Source organism: Buteo buteo, chromosome 2 (genome assembly GCF_964188355.1).
Source record: "Buteo buteo chromosome 2, bButBut1.hap1.1, whole genome shotgun sequence".
In the NCBI taxonomy this organism is placed as follows: Eukaryota; Metazoa; Chordata; class Aves; order Accipitriformes; family Accipitridae; genus Buteo; species Buteo buteo.
In genome coordinates, this window is record NC_134172.1 from 60,105,176 (window position 1) to 60,124,589 (window position 19,414).

A 19,414-nucleotide genomic window follows, 5' to 3' on the forward strand; every position below is an offset into this window, starting at 1 on the left:
TCAAAAAAATTCCAAGGCAGCAAGAAAGAAGACAACCTGAGATACAAAATTCTACTTCCTCCCCAACAGGTTACAGAGGACCACAAAGATCTTAAGACTGGCTGGGAAAGTCTTGATAAGTTTCTTGAACCTCACAAGCCAGAAAAGGATGCAACTAAAACAACCGTGGAAAATTTCGAAAACTTAGCCAAAAAGCAGATCAATTCAATGTAATTGCTAAATTTTCATTGCTCCCAGAGTTCTGAGAAACACCAACACAGAAGACAAAAAAACGAGAATGAACCAGAAATATACGTAGGGAGGATGAGGGAAGGCATAAAGCTTTCAGTGGCTAATTTTACCTGGCTTTTGAACCGTACCACACACAAAGTCTGCTTTTAAAGGTAGACGCATTTCTGAAATGGAAACAGATCCCCTGGATGGGGCAAATTCAGTGGATGTAGAAGCAGCTTTATTTCTTTTACTATGAGGTCCCTCACTCTTCAGTTTATTCAGTTCTTCCAATAAAGCAGTTCTCTTCTCAGCTGCATAGAGAAATCAATTTGTTATAGTTGTAATAGAGGAACAAGTAGTCCTGAACAACTTATATTTTGTTTTGCCATAAGTATGTAAAATTCAGCAGAAATGTTAATCATCTTCCAGAATAGGAGGAGTATTAGGGGCAATAAAGATACCAAAAATGTCCTCTTGCCTATAGAAGAAGCTGAGACAGAACAGATATTATCCTCTCCTGTTTTCCAGGTGAAGAACTATAAATAAGTGGCTACAAGGTAGCATAATAAATACATTGCCAGAGTTCATCAATTCTTCCCGAAGTGTTCACAACAAAGAATTGAACTTGTGTCTAAAAACCTACTTGCAAGGAGAAGAAGTCTCTCTGCCTCTGCTTCTTCTTGTGACCCTTTTCCATGTTCCTCATCAAAACAGCAGTTCAGAGCTTGACTGGCTTGATGAATCACTGTTTGCTGCATATTGATCTCATTATTCAGCTCCTAGAGTAAACCAGTAATAAAAATAATTAGCAAGAAGAGAGAGATTTAGTATTATATTCAAACATGGAAATGTCTTGAGATTAGCATTTTTGGGGCTATCCTTCAGAAAAATCAGACCATTTAGATAGTAAACTACAAAAATCTTGCAGTTTACAGTTACTTCTGCAAAAGAATATTGCAGCACAACATGTTTTGACCTCAGAGGTGATTTAAATATGGTGGGGAGTCAATAACTTCAACGCTTGTACACTCCATATCCAGTCTAGTCTTCCCTTCACCAGGGGAAGGAGCAGTTAACCAGAAATTCAGCAATGTAGGTGAACAAGGCACCAGTAAAGATCAGAACATTGCCTACTGAAAGTATCTAGTTATGAATCCTGCCTAATTCAAAGGCAGTAATAAGATATAGATTCCCCATCCCCATCTCAAAACAATGGCTTGTTCTCTCCAGACTTACTCCATGGCATGATCCTTCTAAGAGATGCATTAGCTGTTCAAATTATGCAGTATCATTCCCTATTGTTAGATATTTATGCTAACAACCTAATTTTGCAGTTCTAAGCAGTACGTCAATGTCCTGGACATTCACAGGGGAAATTAAGTGAGGAAATAGTAAATTAGAAAAAGAATTTTAAGAAGTGTATTAAATACCTGCATTTTCTTTTTTATATTGACTTGATCAGATGGGCCATTCTTTTTCATTTCTAGTTTAGTAGTAACATCTTCTTTGCGAACAATGATTTGCTTTATTGAAGGACGATCGGTTTCTTTAAATCTTTGAGACCTATATGCATCAACGCTTTTAAAAGAGGAAACCCCATTAAATGTTTCACAGGCGTGGCAAATTTTTTTTATATACATACATATGTGCCAGGTTTTGATGTTTTCCAACTTGCCTAAATGGCTTTCAAAAAAGCATTCTATCAGCTCATTTTAAGTTTAAGCAACATAAAGATTACACAGAGACAATCTTTGATAAAGGCAGAGATCTTAGAAAAAAAGCTTTGTTTGTAGTTTAAGCAGTATGCTTCTTTAGAAGAGTCAAGAAAGCCAGTGTCTTATTTGTACACTTAGAGAATCAGGTGTGGGGTTTTGTGTTTGTTACCTATATGGAAGGTTGCGATCTTCTGACATAGAGCCAATACTGTCTCCGGATTCTGCCCTGGGGACTTTAGTCCTTTGGAACTTTTCAGACTTCAGACTTATATCACTGATACTACTACCTTCACCAGTTGACTTACAAGGAGACACAAAGGCCTGGGAAGAAGAACAGGTTATATTACAGATTTCTGTCTACATTAATCATTATCTGTTTTCTCTCACCTTTACTTGTTTTGCATATAAACAGTAAATTTGGAGGCTGCTTAATACTATTTAACAGACATTTTACAAATATTTCCTAGGACATGGAGCAAGCCAATTTATTTATTTCAAAGACACCAATAGATCATTGAACTCAAGATTTTACCCTTAGTTTCCAAACTGGTACATTACATAATTACTTCTCTTCAGATTTTCATCAGTAACCACTTCACTGAATGCATGTATACCACTGGAAGTCCAACACAAATAATAGATGTATATACTTAAGCTTGATTTAGCAGAAGTTAAACCACTTGCTTAGCAGAGCATCCCATATGCTATGCTATTTTCAGAGGAAAATAACTTCACCTCATTATGTTTTCATCAGCAAAGTGTCATTTGTAACTTCTCTATTTGCCCAGGTATCACAAAACAACAAAACATCACCGTTCACAAGCAAATTGTACATCTATGTGATAAATAAGCCCTTCCCCACCTCCTCATAACGCTTACCTCTGGACCAACAGATTCCACTAGAGGGGTTAACAGAGACATTGATGAAATATTCAGTGACTCTTCCTGCTCCTCCTCATCACTTTCACCTTCCAAGCTCATGCTCATTTCTTTCTTCAGCTTTTCTATGTCTGGACCATCCTCTTGAAGAACTTCAAAAATTTCATTTATCACTTTTGAGCTATTCATCTCATCATCCACACTCATTTCAATTTCGTATACTTCATCTGAAGGGTGATGTTTATAAAATATTAGTAGCATCAAGACTGAACTCTTCATTCGCATTAAGTGAGCAGAAAGATGTTAACAGATAAGCCAACTATTTTTGCCTTTCAGGTAAGTTTGATTAAAAAGCCCTTATTATAGTCAGGCATATAGAATTCTAAAGTATACTTCCATCCTTATTTTAATATACTATTATCACATATACTGCGTAATTGATACAGCGAGGGAATAAAAAGATGCACCTGTTCAACAAGTTTCAACATTTTAGTTCAAACAGGTCTGAAACTTAACTGCAAGTCCCATGGTAGAGCAGTCATTTCTGTCCTTTTGCAATAAACTTTTAGTATCAGCATTTTAATATTCCTTGAAGACTTGAATGTCACGAGAGAAGGATAATGATAAAAGAAGTTTCCCGATTTGTTTTACATAAACCTTGTTACAAAACACACATGAGCACCAGCAGATGTATGGCAAATTAATTGTTCAGACTTGAAGGATATTAACACTCTGCTGGACAAGTGGCAACAGATAGCTAAGTGCATTAATATATACCTACTCAATACTAACCTTTCGGTTTCTCAGCAAGTTGTTCAAGTTTTGACATAGACATTGCTTCTAGAGGGCTCTTTGGCTCAGTGGTCTTCAGAGGACTGGGTTTATCAGTCTCTTCACATTTAGAAGCATCTAAGTGGTTTATAAAAAAGAAGTCACTGAAGATTATGTCTAGCCTTTGAATTTTTTTATTTTTTTTTTTAGTTATTGACTTTTGGAGGTTTGATAGTACAGCTGACAACTTACAAACAGCCTACTAGATTAAGTATTCCAGTTAGCTTGCTGTCAAAAAAAAGCATTAGAATACATACCCTCCACAACCTGTACAGCTAGACTTCTATCTTATAATCAGAAAGCTGATAGCACAAGAAACAATGCTGAAACAATAGTAGAGTGCAGCCACTTGAGAGCAAAGAGGGAAAATTTAAAAAAACAAATTAACAAAAAAACCACACAAAAACCACCATACCAAAACCCAACAGCAGGATATCATCCTGTTTTGCTAGAAGCACATTTGATAGCCTGTTTGCCCATAATGCCCATAAGAAGCATTAACTAAGTTCACTCTTTTTTCACAGAGAACTGGAGGCTCTTCCACTCATGTTGTGGTTTAACCCCAGGCAGCAACTAAGCACCATGGAGCCACTCACTCGCTCCCCCCCAACCTAGTGAGATGGGGGAGAGAATCAGAAGAAAAAAGGTAAAACTTCATGGGTTGAGATAAGAACAGTTTAATAGAACAGAAAGGAAGAAACTAATAATGATAACAACAACAACAATAAAATGAAAATAATAATAAAAACAAGTGATGCACAATGCAATTGCTCACCACTTGACAACCGAGTTCCTCAGTTAGTTCCCCAGCAGCGATCCACCCCCTCCCCCAGGCCAACTCCCCACCCAGTTTATATACTGGGCATGACGTCACATGATATGGAATACCCATTTGGCCAGTTTGGGTCAGCTGTCCTGGCTGTGTCCCCTCCCAACTTTGTATCCCTCCAGCCTTCTGGGCACGAGAAGCTGACAAATCCTTGAGTTAACATAAACACTAGCAACAACTGAAAACATCAGTGTGTTATCAACATTCTTCTCATACTGAACTCAAAACATAACACTATACCAGCTACTAGAAAGAAAATTAATTCAGTAAGCACCACAAAGGATGTCACAAGCATCTCTGAATTATTTTCAGATCCCCTACTCTAAGAATTAATAGCATAAGAGGGTACTGACAAGGGAAGAGTTCCCTCCCATTAGATTATTGGGGAAATTTGGATACTCAGGTACAGTGTAGATTAAATCTGTAACTGACGATTCTCATTCAGTCTCCCTACACTTATCATACATGGAAGTATAAAATACAGGTAAACCCACTGAGAAATGAAAAGGCAGTCTTGCCTTGCCAATCTTTCAAATGGTATAGGAGTGCAGAGTATTATCATCACACAAGAAGGCTTAGACAAATAAGAGGTGACCAAATAAGAGGTCCAGTTCTATACATCAGTGCGTGCTACTCGCCTCTATCTGCTCATGAATGTCAAGGGGAGTGCTTCCGTCCAGTATTAGCCACAGGCAGTGACAGTTCTTACCTGAAGACTCCACACTGGGAGACTTCGCTTGCGTGTCACCTGCTGGTTTGTCTTCTGCTGATCCAAAAGCAGTGGCATCTGAACTAGGAGGATGTTTTGGACTAGCCTGAGATTGGCTTTCCTGGCAAAAATAAAACCATAGTACATTCAGGAGGTAATGGTCAAAGTGACTAAAAAAACTGCCAGACAGAAACACATTTTAACACCTGCTAGGAAAAAAAAAATGTTGCCTATCCAATATCAAGAAGGATCCTATTTATTTATATAAGAAATTCAGCTGAAGTACTAAATACTAAATTGAGTATGTGTAAGGAGCTTTCTTTTGTTTTTAAAGTTATAGAATGTAAAAAACCCGCACTTATCAAATAAATAAGTCAATCAATTGGCTCAAAGCAGCACCACTTGTCTCCTCAATTGATTCTGCAGGAGGAAAAAAAATCTAATAATTTGTTAATAATCACACAAACCACTTGACAAGCAGTGTTGCACAGCCTGGGCATTCACAAAGCATATGTTTTTATCTTTTATTTACATTTGCACATCTGTCCCTGTGTTCAGAACATGTTAAAGCAATTCACAGACTATCATCTTTTGATACATGGAGGTAACATTACCATTTTAGCTTCTGGAAGTTTTCTCTTCGAACTTTCACTTTTCTCTGCACTCCACAGATTGCCCCTATCAAACCGGCCACGAAGGCATGCAAGTTCTCGTTCACGTTCCTAAGCAAGTAAAGGGGAACAGGGGAAAATCTGACAGCTTTAAAATGTCAAAGCGTTTCAAATTCCTCGGGTAGGTGCAGAGCAATAAGAATCTTCCCCAAGCTTATAAGCAAGCTATGAACATAGCAAGTCATACCTGCTTAAGCTGGAGTGCTAAACTGGCAGTAGAGGAATTCTCATTTTGTTTGAGAAGCCTTTCCTGGATTGTCCTTGTATTTGGGGTAACAATGGGTGTTCTGCACCCTGAAGTATTCGTAGCAGGACTCCGTGCACTACGCTCTTGACAGCGCTCCCCAAAGCGTTCCAGGAAGGGCTTAATTCCTGATCCCCCTACAAAACCAATTGTTTTGCCTTGAAAGAAACTCTCAAAACCACAGAAAGAAATCACTGCAATTTTGCATCCTGCTGAAGGTTCTCAATGAAGCAATTAGGCTGTCCTTTACAGCTCTTGCTCCGTTATAGTTTATACAAATTAAACCTAAAGTGCAAATCACCACAGTAACAGAACACTGAAGTTAAAGCAGCAAATCAGAGCTAATAGATGGCCTTCTCTTAAAGTCCACATGTGATCCACCAGTTATTTAAACTGGCTTGCTTCCTCAACATTTCCTCTACAACCAGCCTCACTTGCATCATTCATGTAAATGAGCATTCTAGTACATAATGCAGATACATTGTTTGGCATCTGCCCCACTTTACTGAGCTTGTCTTTTATTGTCAGCATAGAGACACACGCTTGCTCTACTGGCCATAGCTTCAAAGACTCCAAGTTTCTGAAGCAGTTGAATTTAAAACTGGGCATGATCACTTGCTTCAACACAAATACTACCACTGAAAAGAAAGACACTATGCAAAGTTAGAACATCTATGTGACATTTAGCTTTGATTTCTTCTAACATATGCAGACTCTTTACCTGATATCAATTGGATACACATAGTATCCAACAATTTTAAAGAAGCTTTGAATAGTCTCAATTAACTGATGCTACCAGGATACATTTTTACATAGAGAGAAAAGTTACATTGATTTTGCTCAAGAGTTACTAAAATGGTGTCCAAGAAAATACCCTTGCAAAATATGGAAGGTGTTCATTTATGACATTATCACAGAGCTCTTCAGGACTTTACTCAAGTTACAGCACAAAATAAGCAGTATCTAATATGTTACCATAAATTCTTAATCAATATGTAGTTTTCAACACAGGACACAAGCCTAATTTGAATGAACATTTATTGAAGCTGAAAAACAGCTTACCTGGTGTTGTGGGTTTACCCTTAGGTTCAAGTTGCACATGTGTTCCTTTGACTGGCTCTACTTCGGACTGAACTGGTTGAGGCAAAGTTGATTTTGCTGTTTGTGTACGCTTTTCAGCTTTCTGAGGGCTGCAGGGATTCTCTGTTAGCTGTTGTTGTAGTTCAGATTCTTTAGAACAGGGAACAGTGACTCTTGATGATTGTGTTAAAAAATTGTTTGAATCCTTAACAAGGAAAAAAGGAATAATGTTAAGATGAGACTGTACATTCTTATTCTCTCAAGAGGAAAAAGAATGAAAGCATTCTGCATAGCATACTATAACACACCTCTTCCATCAACAATAGAAAAAGCTGAGAACAAGTGCTATAAGCTTTTTGTAGATTTTTTTATCCAGTATTTCAAATTGTTTCAGCATTTGATTCCAGGTACTTTTGCCAGCTACTTTAGGTACTTTCCCACATTTCCCTAAACAAGACTGCACACAGCAGATATTGTCATTTCATAAATAGCATAAATTGAACAATAGGTATCTGGTACTGCTAATTTCAGCATTCTGACTGAATTTTCATACAGCAATAAATATTTACAGTTTAAGTCAAGCAACTACATGAAGTTAGAGTGAAACCCAGTATCTCTGCAAGAAGCCCCTTTCTCATGGTCAAAAGGGCAGCAACCAATTACTTTGACACCAACTTTTACACGACTTAAGTACACTCGTCTTTAAGTATCAATAAAAGGGATTCTAAGTTGTTTCAGGTCTGCTATTAGAAAAGGGCATGTGGGATTGCAATAAAGCAAAAGTTGTAAATAGACTAAGGTTGCTCACATCAAGTCTTTAAATTCAGATTAAACACTTATGGGTTAACATTTGTCCCTCCAATACTCAAATCAATTTTTAATAAGCAACTAAATCAGACACTCACCTCTATCTTTGAGTTTGCTGGTTTATTAATAGAAGCCTCAACAAGCCTTTGAGAACAGGATGCAGCTTCCTGCTTTACACTGCTACTATTGATTCTAGCAGATGCTCCACTTGTAGTGGACAATTTGGATAAACAAGTAGTGCCAGGCTGTTCTTGTGCATTGTTTTGCTTTGCAGATGGATGACTTAGGTCATCTTCCCAGGAACCAATTGTAGCAGCAAGGTTAGCTAAACGGCCTCTTCTCCCAATAGGGGTATCACTTGCCAGGGCACTAGATGTCTGCTTAGGTGGAGAAACAGACAGATCTTTTGACTGGAGGGAAGACAGAGGAACACATTCAGAGGGATCTGGAAAAAGAAAACACATTTATTTTGCTACTAAAATATATTGAGTTATATTTGCATCTTTTGCATTTTGCTATGTATTAAGTTTATCAACAGTTAGATGTTCTTTCCATGAACTGAATCAAGCTACTAGCTCTGAAGGCATTGAGACTAATCAAGTCAAATTAAAGCCCATTGCAAAGACAACACATTTCTAACCAAGCAGTTTACTAGTTTTATGTCACTGTTGTTATGAGCAAGGTATCACATTAGTAGGGAAAAAAAATGTGCATAAAATGAAGCTGCAGTCAACAGTTTCATTATTTTAGGCCTTCCCCAGTGCTGTCTAAGAATTCTTTACAAAAATATTAACATTCACACACACAAAATTATCTTCTGCTAGCAAACATAATCATCAATGCAAATGCTGAGAAATACCAATAACGCTTAGCAAGTGAAATATACCCTCGCTATCCCAGCAGCGTCGCTGTTCTGCCAATTTCTGCATACGTGTTTTGACTGAAAGGGCTGCAGGAGTTTCTGACTTGGTGTTTGTTTTTCCTTTCTCAAGAGGCTGAACCAATGAAGCCCTGTTAGAAGCAGTTACATGCAACTCTGAAGTCATCTCAGGATAATGATTGCTTGTGCAACTTGAGGGAACTGGCTGTATGTTCTCCGAACTGGAAGCTTGAGTCTCCATATCATTAGGGCAGAGCCTCTTCGATGGTGATGGCTTTGTACCAGGTTTCACTGTACAGGTCAGAATATTCAAGCAAATTAGTATTCAAACAATCTAAAATATTTTCAGAGACAGCACAAAACTGTAATGCAATGATATGCCTCCCCAAAAACTGCCCTTCCCAAATTCTACCCAGGACAAGGCACTATCTTTGGCATTATACAGTTATTTTTAAATAACTTACTAATTACTTAGAGCATCTGCTCTCAGGTTAAGTTAAACATTAGCCATATTCATTCCCAGTGGTCAGGTAACTGCATCCATCAATGTTTAAGATAAACACAAAGAGTTTTCACTTGCCCTTAGAAAAAAAGGAGATGGGACTTATATCAAAAGACAATCTTTATTAAACTTGTTGCAAAATACCTTCTTCACCAGGAAGAGGTGCCTGGTTACCAGTTTCTAACAAAGGCTCTCTGACCCTCTTGGTCTGCATTGTGGGTCTCAGTCCTGTCTTGGGCCGCTCAGCCATTTTCTTCTGCAGGTTCTCTCGCCGGGCACGGGTTCTTTCAAGGAGTTTCTGAGTAGTCAATAAATCATATGTTACCATACATTGCAATAAGTGTATTAACTAGTAATAGCTCAAATTAAAAATGTTTGAATTTTATATAGCCTATACTAAGATCCACAATACCAGAAATTTATAGTGAAGGCTACATTAAGACAAGCACAGCTCTCAGATGTTGCCAACTGATCTACTGTAATGCAACACGATAGAAATATTTCAAAGCCTGGTTTTCTGACTGGCTGTCCCTCCTGAAAGCAGAACATACAAGACATGCTTTCTACCCTGCCAACTACATGTTTTTTCTGTCTACCTCCTTTTTCTCACTGTGATAACCTCCGATCTCCATGCTTTGATTTCACCATTGCAATGCCCACAGCTTCTCCCGTATTCCACAAGTACCTGTTAGATAAAAGGTAGCTCACACTGTAGCACATTCCAAGCTACCTCCTTGCTATCTGGCCAGTCAGCACATGTTTGCAGGTTATCTGAAGTTCTTTGGCCTACCAGACAGACAATAGGCTGCAGCATTTTCTTCACAGAAGCAATGGTTTGGGTCTTTTCAACTAGCCACAAACTTTCATGAAAATTGTAGAAGCAGTTAAGTTTGAGACACCTACTCTTTTATTAAGAAGAGGTGTAGCTAGCCAGTTCCAGTCATCAAATCAACTAGTGTCTCCCATTAGCTTGGCTGTCAAAGGAAACCGGGCTAAAGAGACACAAGTAATGGCAGAATTTATTTTTTTTTTTTTGGGGGGGGGGGGGGGACACGGACGGACGGACTTCTACAGAGCCTGAAGTAATCAAAAACATTTGAAAGTAGGTTTTTGGGTTTTTTTTTGTTGTTTTTGTGGGTTTTTTTTACTGAATCACCACATGACAGTCTTGAACTGTCAAGTCTTGCTAGTAGGTTTTTTTTGGCACCTCGCTAAAGTACATCGTCAAATCACCTGATTGGCACTAACCCTCCAAGAAAATAATCAACATTGAAGTAGTTGCCAAGTGGTCATAACAAAAATTTCAACAAATTAAATGTATGGTTGTTAATACTTTAAGAAAATGTTACTATTACACCTTCTAAATCAAAAGGTGAATTTCTCTTCCTCAAGCTTAAGTTTTAAGAATAGACTGATGTTATAACTAGTTGTCTTAATAAACAGGCTATTTATCACAATATATCTGTATACAAAGGAACATATAAAGATATACCAATTAAGCTACCTAACAACATTCTCTTTCATTCCCTATCCATTGGAAATTTGAATACTATGATCATATTCCATACCACAGAGCTGTTTTAGTAAATGTTCCACACTAGTGGAAAAATTATTCCTTATAGCATCCAAGTTTTAAATAATTGGATGAAGTACAAGGTTGTGTTTTGTTTTTTTTAAAATACTGCATTAACACTCAGTTTGATCACACCTAAAAGATACTTAATTACTCTTTTGATCTAGGTTTTAAGGCATTTTAAGACAAGCAATTATGTGATTGAACTTTAAAGGGAAGCATATAAACTGCACTTGTTTTGTGGCACATAAATTATTGTGAGAACTGTGCCAGCCATTACGTGTCCTGTTGCACAGCAATTAAATACACATTTCACATTTTTAACTGTCTAAGGCTGAAGTCTTAAACAATGTTCCATTGTAGGACAACACAGGACAAATGGAACGTCAATCTCAACAGTTTTTTGTGAAAGCAAAAATCAGCTTGCCTAACTTCCATAGAAAAGGAGGATTTGGGGGGAGAAGAAAGAAAAAAAAGTGGGGAGGGATGACAACATGAAATGCCAGGAGTGCCTTCAATGCTAGTTGTGTCGACAAGTCAAGTTTCCTTATTTCAACATCCAGAAGGCAGAGCTACAAAGTGCAGGTAATACCCACATAAAAAAAAAATCTTAAAGGCTCTATAAACAAACTCTTCTTCTTGCACAAAGGTAAGTAGATCTCCCACAACAGTATTCCTACAGTTCTATTCAAATGCAGTCACATTCCTTTGTTTTGCTAGTTCAGTAAAATGGAGTTTCAGTTATTACAAATAGGATGTCACTTCCCAAGAATGCACACCTCTGTTGTTTAACTCTAGCTCCTATTGGCTTTTCGTTTCTCAAGTTTTCCATGTAACTGCCATAATTCAAACTCTGCTATTACACATGATGAGTAAGCCAGTCACCAGAACTTGAGACTTACTTTTCAAATTCATCAACAGGGTATTTGCTACAAGTACATTCTCCAAGTGTTCTGATGACAGCCAAAGTTTCAGAGTAGGACGTAGCTGTTTCATTACATCTAGGAACCTGGGAACTACTAAGTCACAGTTAGAGAATCACTGTTTGTGTTGTAGAAGCACCTTCTAAAAGTCAGAAAAGGCCTTCCAACTTTAAATGTTGATGGGGAATCTTGGTTTTAAAAAACTATGTTTTAAAGTACATTTTTAGCAGCGTTAGAGAAGATATTCAGGCCCATATGCGTTTGGAAGAATTTTTTCTAACTGTCCTGCTTTACTAGCAGGATGCAGCAAAGGGAGCAAATTTATCCATGAGATTGAAGGAAGAGTTAACTCCAAACTTCACATATGCAAATTTTCCCCTGAGCAGTTGCATCACTCACTTCTCTTTTGTCATCCTTCATGCTAGGAAACCATACTTGGCTCTATGAATGTTAATAAGTACTTCAAAGTGCAAAATAAACTAGACTGTTTGTAACGTTCTGTAGTACCAAACACAAAGCCTTTTGTGCAAGAAATGTGAATTATACAGTCAGCTATAAACTGATTCACAAATAGTATGCTCATTGTGACCCTAAAAAAGTATTCACTGCACCATCTCCTCAGTGCATTCTGTATTAATAATTTGGTTGAGATTCAGAAGGTTATTAGTTTTTGTTTGTAAGATTAATCAAAAGAAACATTATTTCAGAACTGTCTGATTTGAAAGCATTCCACTGAACCTTAGAGCAAGATTTATTTGAGCTTACGTTCAGTAAGACTGGGACAAAATTTGTTACTGTAAAGTGATCAGCAAACACTGAATTAACAGCATGCTTTGGCCAATTAAGGATCAAATTACACTAGTTTACATAATCAACACTTACAAGGCTTCACCACTTCCCTGCAAGTAACAAGAGCATGGTAATTTGTAGTCAAAGATTATGTGAAAGTAGTTAAGCTAATGGAAGGTTATATTAAAAGAAAAAAAAAAAAAACCAGAACATAAATACTTCATAGTAGGTGGTAAAAAGCTTCCTTTTCAGAAAACTTTTTTGAGGAAAGTTATTAAACTTCAATACTAATACACTAATATTGTGTAAAAATCTGACTAACAGTGCAATGTCCTCCACAGCATAAACATTCTTGATAAGGCAACATTCTAAGCACTCTGCAAGACAAGCTCACATTTGAATAAAGTTTACTCTGAGGAGTGGCCTCACAGTTGGTCATAACTTTTCAAAGTCAGTTATCTACAAGAAGGGCGTGTTGAGGTTGGAATATCTCCCAGCATGCAAAACCATTTTAAACTTGATTCAGTAGTAAGGACTTGAAGTTTATTTAAGACTAGTCAGATCATGTCACTCACTAGCAACTAAGGAAGGGGGTTTTAGATGTTTATACTTAGCAAGCCTTTACATGGGAGTAGGGTAAATCTGCCTTGGCATAACAGATTTAGAAAATATGTTCAGATCAATACCTCCTGTTCAGTTTTTTAAATCATATCTGTGCAGTCTCCTTTTTTGGGCACTCAATTTATTTGAAGTACATCAATTTGATATACAGGTTGTTTTCACGGGGAGGAGAGAATATTTCCCCAACATATTTGATTTGGGTTTTTTGCTAAAGTAGTTTAGGTTTCTGTTTAGGCAGGCTGTGGACTGAAAGCCATTTCTACTATGACATTTCTCAAAGCAGTCACAAGACAGCTCCACAGCTTTACATCTGTCACACATAAAATCAGAGTACAGCACAGCATCTTTAAGAAACTCCAACCTGCATACAGATTCAAGTCAGTCAGTTCCATTCATTTTGTTACAATTTTGCCTCTGTAAAATTCAAGCACACACATGCAAATCCACCCTGACAACTACTTTTTTTTAAAAAAGAGGAACTGTGCCTGCCAATGAAAGTGACCGATCACAGGTGGCAATAAAGTCAAATAGGACGCATTTTTAATGAGATGGTCGCAAACTTCACACTCGACCTTTAGATATGGCAGGCACAATGTGTGTCAATACCACTCCAATTAGCTTCCAGGGCCCCTTCTGTTTCAACCGAAAACGTTATCTGCCAGACTCACGTGAAAAGCAAACACTAAAGCACTAGGAAACGCAGTCATGTATCAGCCCGCTTGAGAAAAGGTCCTCTCCTTCACAAACCCTTGCATGAATAACCCCTCCGCCCTCTCCTGGAAGAGATCTGACGCCCCACAAACGCCTGGGCAGCTACAAAATTGGAGGTGCCAGCACAAGCAAGACGAGGGGGCAGAGAAGCGTCTCCCCGTTGAAGGGAAAGAGGCTGGCTACAGGCCCACAACCCCCCGCAGTAATGTCAACGGGGATGAGGGGCGCTGACAGGCCTTAGCCAGGAGCCAGGGCTGGGACAAACTATTCAGCCCCCAGAGCCCGGCCACAAGGAGCCGCTCTCCTGCGGCCCCCGACCGGCCATAGCTGCCCTCTGTCCCTGCGGCCCCCGCCCCTGACTACTCGCCCCCGCCCCGGATCAAGCCCCAGGCGCGCACCCTCCACAGCTCACCGCTCGGGGGCCGGCCTGCGCCATGCCTTTACCTCAGTGAACGGGTCCATCGCTGCTGCTGCTGCTGCTGCTGCTGCTGCTGCTGCTGCTGCTGCTGCTGCTGCTGCTGCTGCTCGCGCTCCCTCAGGCCGCCCGAGAGTGGCGAAACCACCACCCCAACCGCTCCTCAGATTTGAATTTCAGCGCCCACCGCGAATGCGCATGCGCGAGGCGGCCGCGCGCCCACGGCCGCCGCGCGGTCACGTGACTCGGGGGCGTGCCCCTCCCCGCACCAGCCCCTGCCGTATCCGAGGCAGGCACGACGGGAGGAGGGAGGCGCGCGCGTGCGCACAACCTCCCGCCCCGCACGGCAGAGGGCATTGATTGACAGGAGTGCTATCCAATCAGACAGCAGGCTGCCCTGCTCTCCCTCCTCTCCCGCGCGGATTCCCTTCCTTGTGAGGGAGAGAGCGGGGAGTGGGAAGGTTCGCCGGGACTGTTACGGCCGCGGCCGGGCTGGCTCTCCCTTTCCCGGTTCCGGGAGCAGGCCTGGCCTCGCGTGCTGCACCCCCGGGCTCTGGGTCTGAACCTCTGCGTGTGGTCGTGCCGCCCAGGGTTTCCGTGTGTGGCGTGCAGGGAGTGCATCCAGCCATGGCGGCCCTGCCACCTTCCCTTACTCCTCGTCAGCCTAGCTGGGCGCAAACTGTGCCTTTTTTTTTTTTTTTTAAGAAATTTGAGGCTTTTGCCTCCTTTACAGGCAAGTAGAGCAATACTGCCTGGTTGACTGCACATCTTGCTGCAGCTGCTCAGTAGGAGTGTCTCCCAAGCCTTTTTCATTTGAAGCTTCATTTTTCAGCTGGCATTGACAGGAAAAAATTATTTTAATGTAATTCTGTGAACAGAGAGCATACTTATCCCAGTGCACTTGTGAAAGTTGCAGCTCCTTCTCGTGGCTTTTATGTTTCTCCTTGCAGTCTCACCCAGCAGTTTCTCCTGCTGTCCACTTCTCCATTTCACTGATAGACCTTTCTTAAGATGCAAGTGTCAGGGATGCTGAATTGGCATAGACCCATCAGGTGCACAGATCCCGTCCTCACTATCTGGGCACCACTTCAAACTCCCTTCCCATAAACGTGTTGGAATGCAATTGCAAATACAGCTTGTTTTTTTGTATCTGCTGTTCACCCCGGGAGGCTATTGGCCTGACAGCCCAAGTGATTCAACCTCATCAAATTTCCAGTCTATCCATACATATTGGTACCCCTTTATACCTTTTTGCTTGTATGCAAATAGTTTTCATTACCTTGCATGAATGCTTTTCGTCCCTAGTGCTGTGCTTCTTGCCACTTGAATTATTTATAGGCAGCAGTCATTTCTTCTTCCAACCTTTACTTTGCCTTGCTAAACAAACCGCACTCTTCGAATTGTCCCTCATTAGAAAATCTTTCCAATGCCTTATTTGCAAACAGCATGGCATCAGCGTGCAGCAGAATCTAAAAACACAGTATCAAATAATCCTTTTCTGAAGAAATCTTCAAGATTGGACACGCTGGCCGACAATCATCCCTGCACTGTTCTCAGATAAACGTGGGTTGGAGTAGCCCAAGATCCAGCATCAGAACTTGTTCACATACCCGGCTGAAAATTGGGACTTACCAGGTGAGACTCATCACTCATTCATCATCTGTGAACCAGCCTGTACAGTGATAAGAAAGGACAGGCTTTATTTCCTTCAGGAGAAACTAAGTATAGCTATCACTGGGAAATAACAGAAACATTCCTTTAATGGAGCAGTAGAGAATCAATGCAGGCAAGTACCAGAAGACAAAATAGCCAATATGGAGCTTGAAGTCATCGGCAGAAAATAAAAAGAGAGAATTAACATTCAGTCTTGTCTTTTTCCTGCCATCCCAAAGGAAGAAGAGTCATGCACAATTTGAGTCCTTTAAAACAGAACAGAATTACTGCATACTTTCTGCTTTACATGTGGATCTATGAGATTTATGCAGTGCAGCTCCAGCTATCATTGGTTCATTTCCAAACGTGGCTCCATCCATTGCTGTCATCTTTCAAATGATACGGCATAGCACATGATGCTCAGTCTGAGGGCCAACCAAAATGGTGTTAGCTGCACTGTTAGTATACATAATAATCTCATCTGCTATTTAATATTAAGAGAGGGAAATAATAATGCTTTATTCTGTATAATAAAGTTCTTGTAAAAAATATTTCTATAAAGTATATTCTGAAAAATGAAATTGAGATTCCTAGGAGTGTATAACTGCTTAAAATGTCAATGCAACGTGCATGTGACAAATGTCCTTTCGTTTTGGTTTCTACAGAGCCAATAATTTCTTCATCATTTTGATCCAGACTCAATGGGGCCTTGCTAGAAATAAATAGAATACTTAGTTTCTCATCTTCTCAAGGGGTTACATCTGTCTCCCAGAACAGCAGTGGACAGGAAATGTATCTTATCCTTTTATTGCTCCAAAGAGCCAAAGAAAGTCAGTCATTTTCAGGAACGTTGCTATAAAATGGCTACGAGATCTGTTGTCTGCCTAATGGTCAGGGGTACAGCCTGTAGCAATGGAATTGCCAGTCAGGGTTATTTTTTTCTTACTAAATTAATAAAACTATTTGCATCTTATGGAAAAAATCAACTGATGTTTCACAATCTGAAGGCGTAAAGAAAAAGAGAGGGAAAGAAAGGAATGCCATGTTGAAACCAGCAGAACAATGAGCCAGCTCTGCCCGCTGAACAGCATTATATTTTATGCCAGCCTTTTGCATTCAAAAATTGTGAATCACGCCCTTCACTGTCTCCTCACCCCACGTGATATGGTTTAAGATTTCTTCTTGCCAGGGGTTAGCTAATGAAAAGTAATCCCTTCTGTAACAATAACATAATACAAAGCACTTGGGGAATGGTTTTTGCAGGCTTGCAATTTTCATGGGAATTGAGAGCATGAGCATGGAAGGCAGTCGTTTGTCTTTTAACATGGCAAGAAAAACATTTTTACTTTCCCAAGTTTTCCTTCAAAATTTGTAAAGCATATTGACTGTTTTCAGGGGTGTATTTTCATTTTTGGAAGGTTATAGAAGTTTGCATTAGCACTTCTATAAGAATAGAACACTTTTTAACTAATAAGGAGAGCACTAGCCAAAGTTTTTGGAACTCTGGCTTTCTTACAATACCGATGCAATCATAAATGTAAAATACTGAAGGCAAAAATGCTCATCCTAGTGTAGTCCACTGTATAGCTCCATTCTGTAATCCTCAGAGAATATTTCCTAAAACTTTCTGTCTGCTGAGAAATTGAGTTCATGATTCTGATTCCAAAGGAAAGATGAGCAAGATGCTTCCTTTGATTCACAGAAAAATCTCAGTAATCCTGTCATTTAGAGAAAAATAGTATTTTCCAACTTGTAATTTCCTTTTATTCACAACTAAATAATTTGAAGTGAAAGTTGATGCTCACCTATCTTGCCCTTGCAAGCAGATTCAATCTATTGAATGGTAATACAGTGCATTATAACACAGTAGATTGTAGTATTCTTTGTAGTTTAGATTTACCTTCAAAAGGCATTTTTTACCAGAAAATTCACTCATCTGCTAATCAGATGGAGAGCTGTCAAGATGCTGATACTCATTTCACACTGGTAGTATGGCTGCATAGGATGCCATAGAGAGGAGAAGCAAATGTATAGTCTAGTACACAGTGTTGTGCATCATTATTTCTGGACTATAGTCCCATTAGAATTAATTCTTTCCAGTGACTTCAGACAAAGGATTTAACCTTGGGGAAGAGGCAAGGAGGCAGCCCTTACAGAGCTTCTTGAGGACTGTGCCACTAGCACGCACATCCCTTTCCCCTAGCCCACCATCTTTTTGCCTTGAGTGGATCCTGGAGGATACATAGTGCAGGTCTAACTCTCCATTTCTCGGTGCCTAAGATGAAGCCAGGCCATAAGATATTCCTTTCTTCACAAGCTCCACACTAGGACCCCTGTATAAGGGAATCCTTCACTACAGAAGAGCAGTAAGAATATAATATCCATCCTTTCCTCAGTGATTCTGAAATGAAGACCAAATTGTGCCCTCAGATCCTCTTGAATATCCTAGCTTGCCAGAGACTGGGACTGGGAAAAGGCAATTTCACTCCCAGACAATGACTAGAAGGGCTGGTCCATAGTATGGCAAAACACAGCAGTTTGGATTAATCTGTATTTTCTATTGCAACTAAACATAATCAGAAACATTTTGATGAGCAGCATTTAGGACCTGTTCTCTGTGGCAAGCCAAAGGTGATTATACTGCTTTTGTCAACTCCTGTGATAATCACAGAGGCAACTTAGGCTGACATTATGCAGTAAAGGAATATATTTATGTCAGGAATAAGACAGGTTTTGTGAGTAAGTAACCCAAAGCGTGACATGGATTTAAATTAGTAATGCTCAGAGCACAAGCCTCTCTTCTAGTAGCCCAAGTAGGAAATTGATAACCAGCTCAACCAGACTAAAGGAATGTGAGACCCCATAGCCATTACAGACCAACTTTCAGCTGGGACTGTGCTTTATCATACCAAAAGGCTTCATTTATTAATGTGGTGGTGGTGGGGGGATCCCTTAAACTGGACATTTGCTGGGGGAAGATATGCTACATTTTCAGAATGTACAGAATGAATTTCAAACAGCGTGAATTTTATTTATTCTCTCACTTGTCGTTTGCAGAATATGGGCAGTTCTCAAGAAAACACTGGCTCACTGAAGACACCATTTATATTAAAAGTTGGAAAAGCACCCTGTCATTTATATTCTACACTAAATTACTGTATGATGACATGGATGGATTAGTGTTAACTGTTGTCAGAGCTGAAATGCACCATCTCATATGAGGAGCGACTGAGGGAAAATCACACAGAAATCACACAGCTGGAGGGAAAAGCAAAAACATTATGTGGAGAAAGAATTAAAAAAGAGAAGAGTGGAGAATGGCAAATAACAAGGGAGGATAACAAAGAAAACAGGAGGAAAAGACAGAAG

General features: G+C 39.7%; 1 protein-coding gene across 3 annotated transcripts in view; it reads right to left on the reverse strand.

Moving 5' to 3' along the window:
• ANLN (anillin, actin binding protein) overlaps nucleotides 1–14,546 on the reverse strand; it is a 30,414-nt gene extending 15,868 nt beyond the window's left edge. For 2 of the 3 annotated variants that reach the window (XM_075056775.1, XM_075056784.1), the window contains exons 1-14: nucleotides 14,422–14,546; nucleotides 9,505–9,658; nucleotides 8,865–9,149; nucleotides 8,077–8,423; nucleotides 7,154–7,376; nucleotides 6,035–6,228; nucleotides 5,791–5,898; nucleotides 5,177–5,297; nucleotides 3,600–3,716; nucleotides 2,808–3,034; nucleotides 2,098–2,249; nucleotides 1,644–1,791; nucleotides 857–992; nucleotides 342–524 (exon numbers count right to left, since the gene is read on the reverse strand). In XM_075056775.1, the coding sequence (XP_074912876.1) occupies nucleotides 342–524; nucleotides 857–992; nucleotides 1,644–1,791; nucleotides 2,098–2,249; nucleotides 2,808–3,034; nucleotides 3,600–3,716; nucleotides 5,177–5,297; nucleotides 5,791–5,898; nucleotides 6,035–6,228; nucleotides 7,154–7,376; nucleotides 8,077–8,423; nucleotides 8,865–9,149; nucleotides 9,505–9,658; nucleotides 14,422–14,439 (2,413 nt within the window). In that variant the 5' untranslated portion in view covers nucleotides 14,440–14,546. The remainder of the gene's footprint in view (nucleotides 1–341; nucleotides 525–856; nucleotides 993–1,643; nucleotides 1,792–2,097; nucleotides 2,250–2,807; nucleotides 3,035–3,599; nucleotides 3,717–5,176; nucleotides 5,298–5,790; nucleotides 5,899–6,034; nucleotides 6,229–7,153; nucleotides 7,377–8,076; nucleotides 8,424–8,864; nucleotides 9,150–9,504; nucleotides 9,659–14,421) is intronic. The other variant, XM_075056793.1, reaches the window with a different exon arrangement.
• Nucleotides 14,547–19,414: the final 4,868 nt, after the last annotated feature.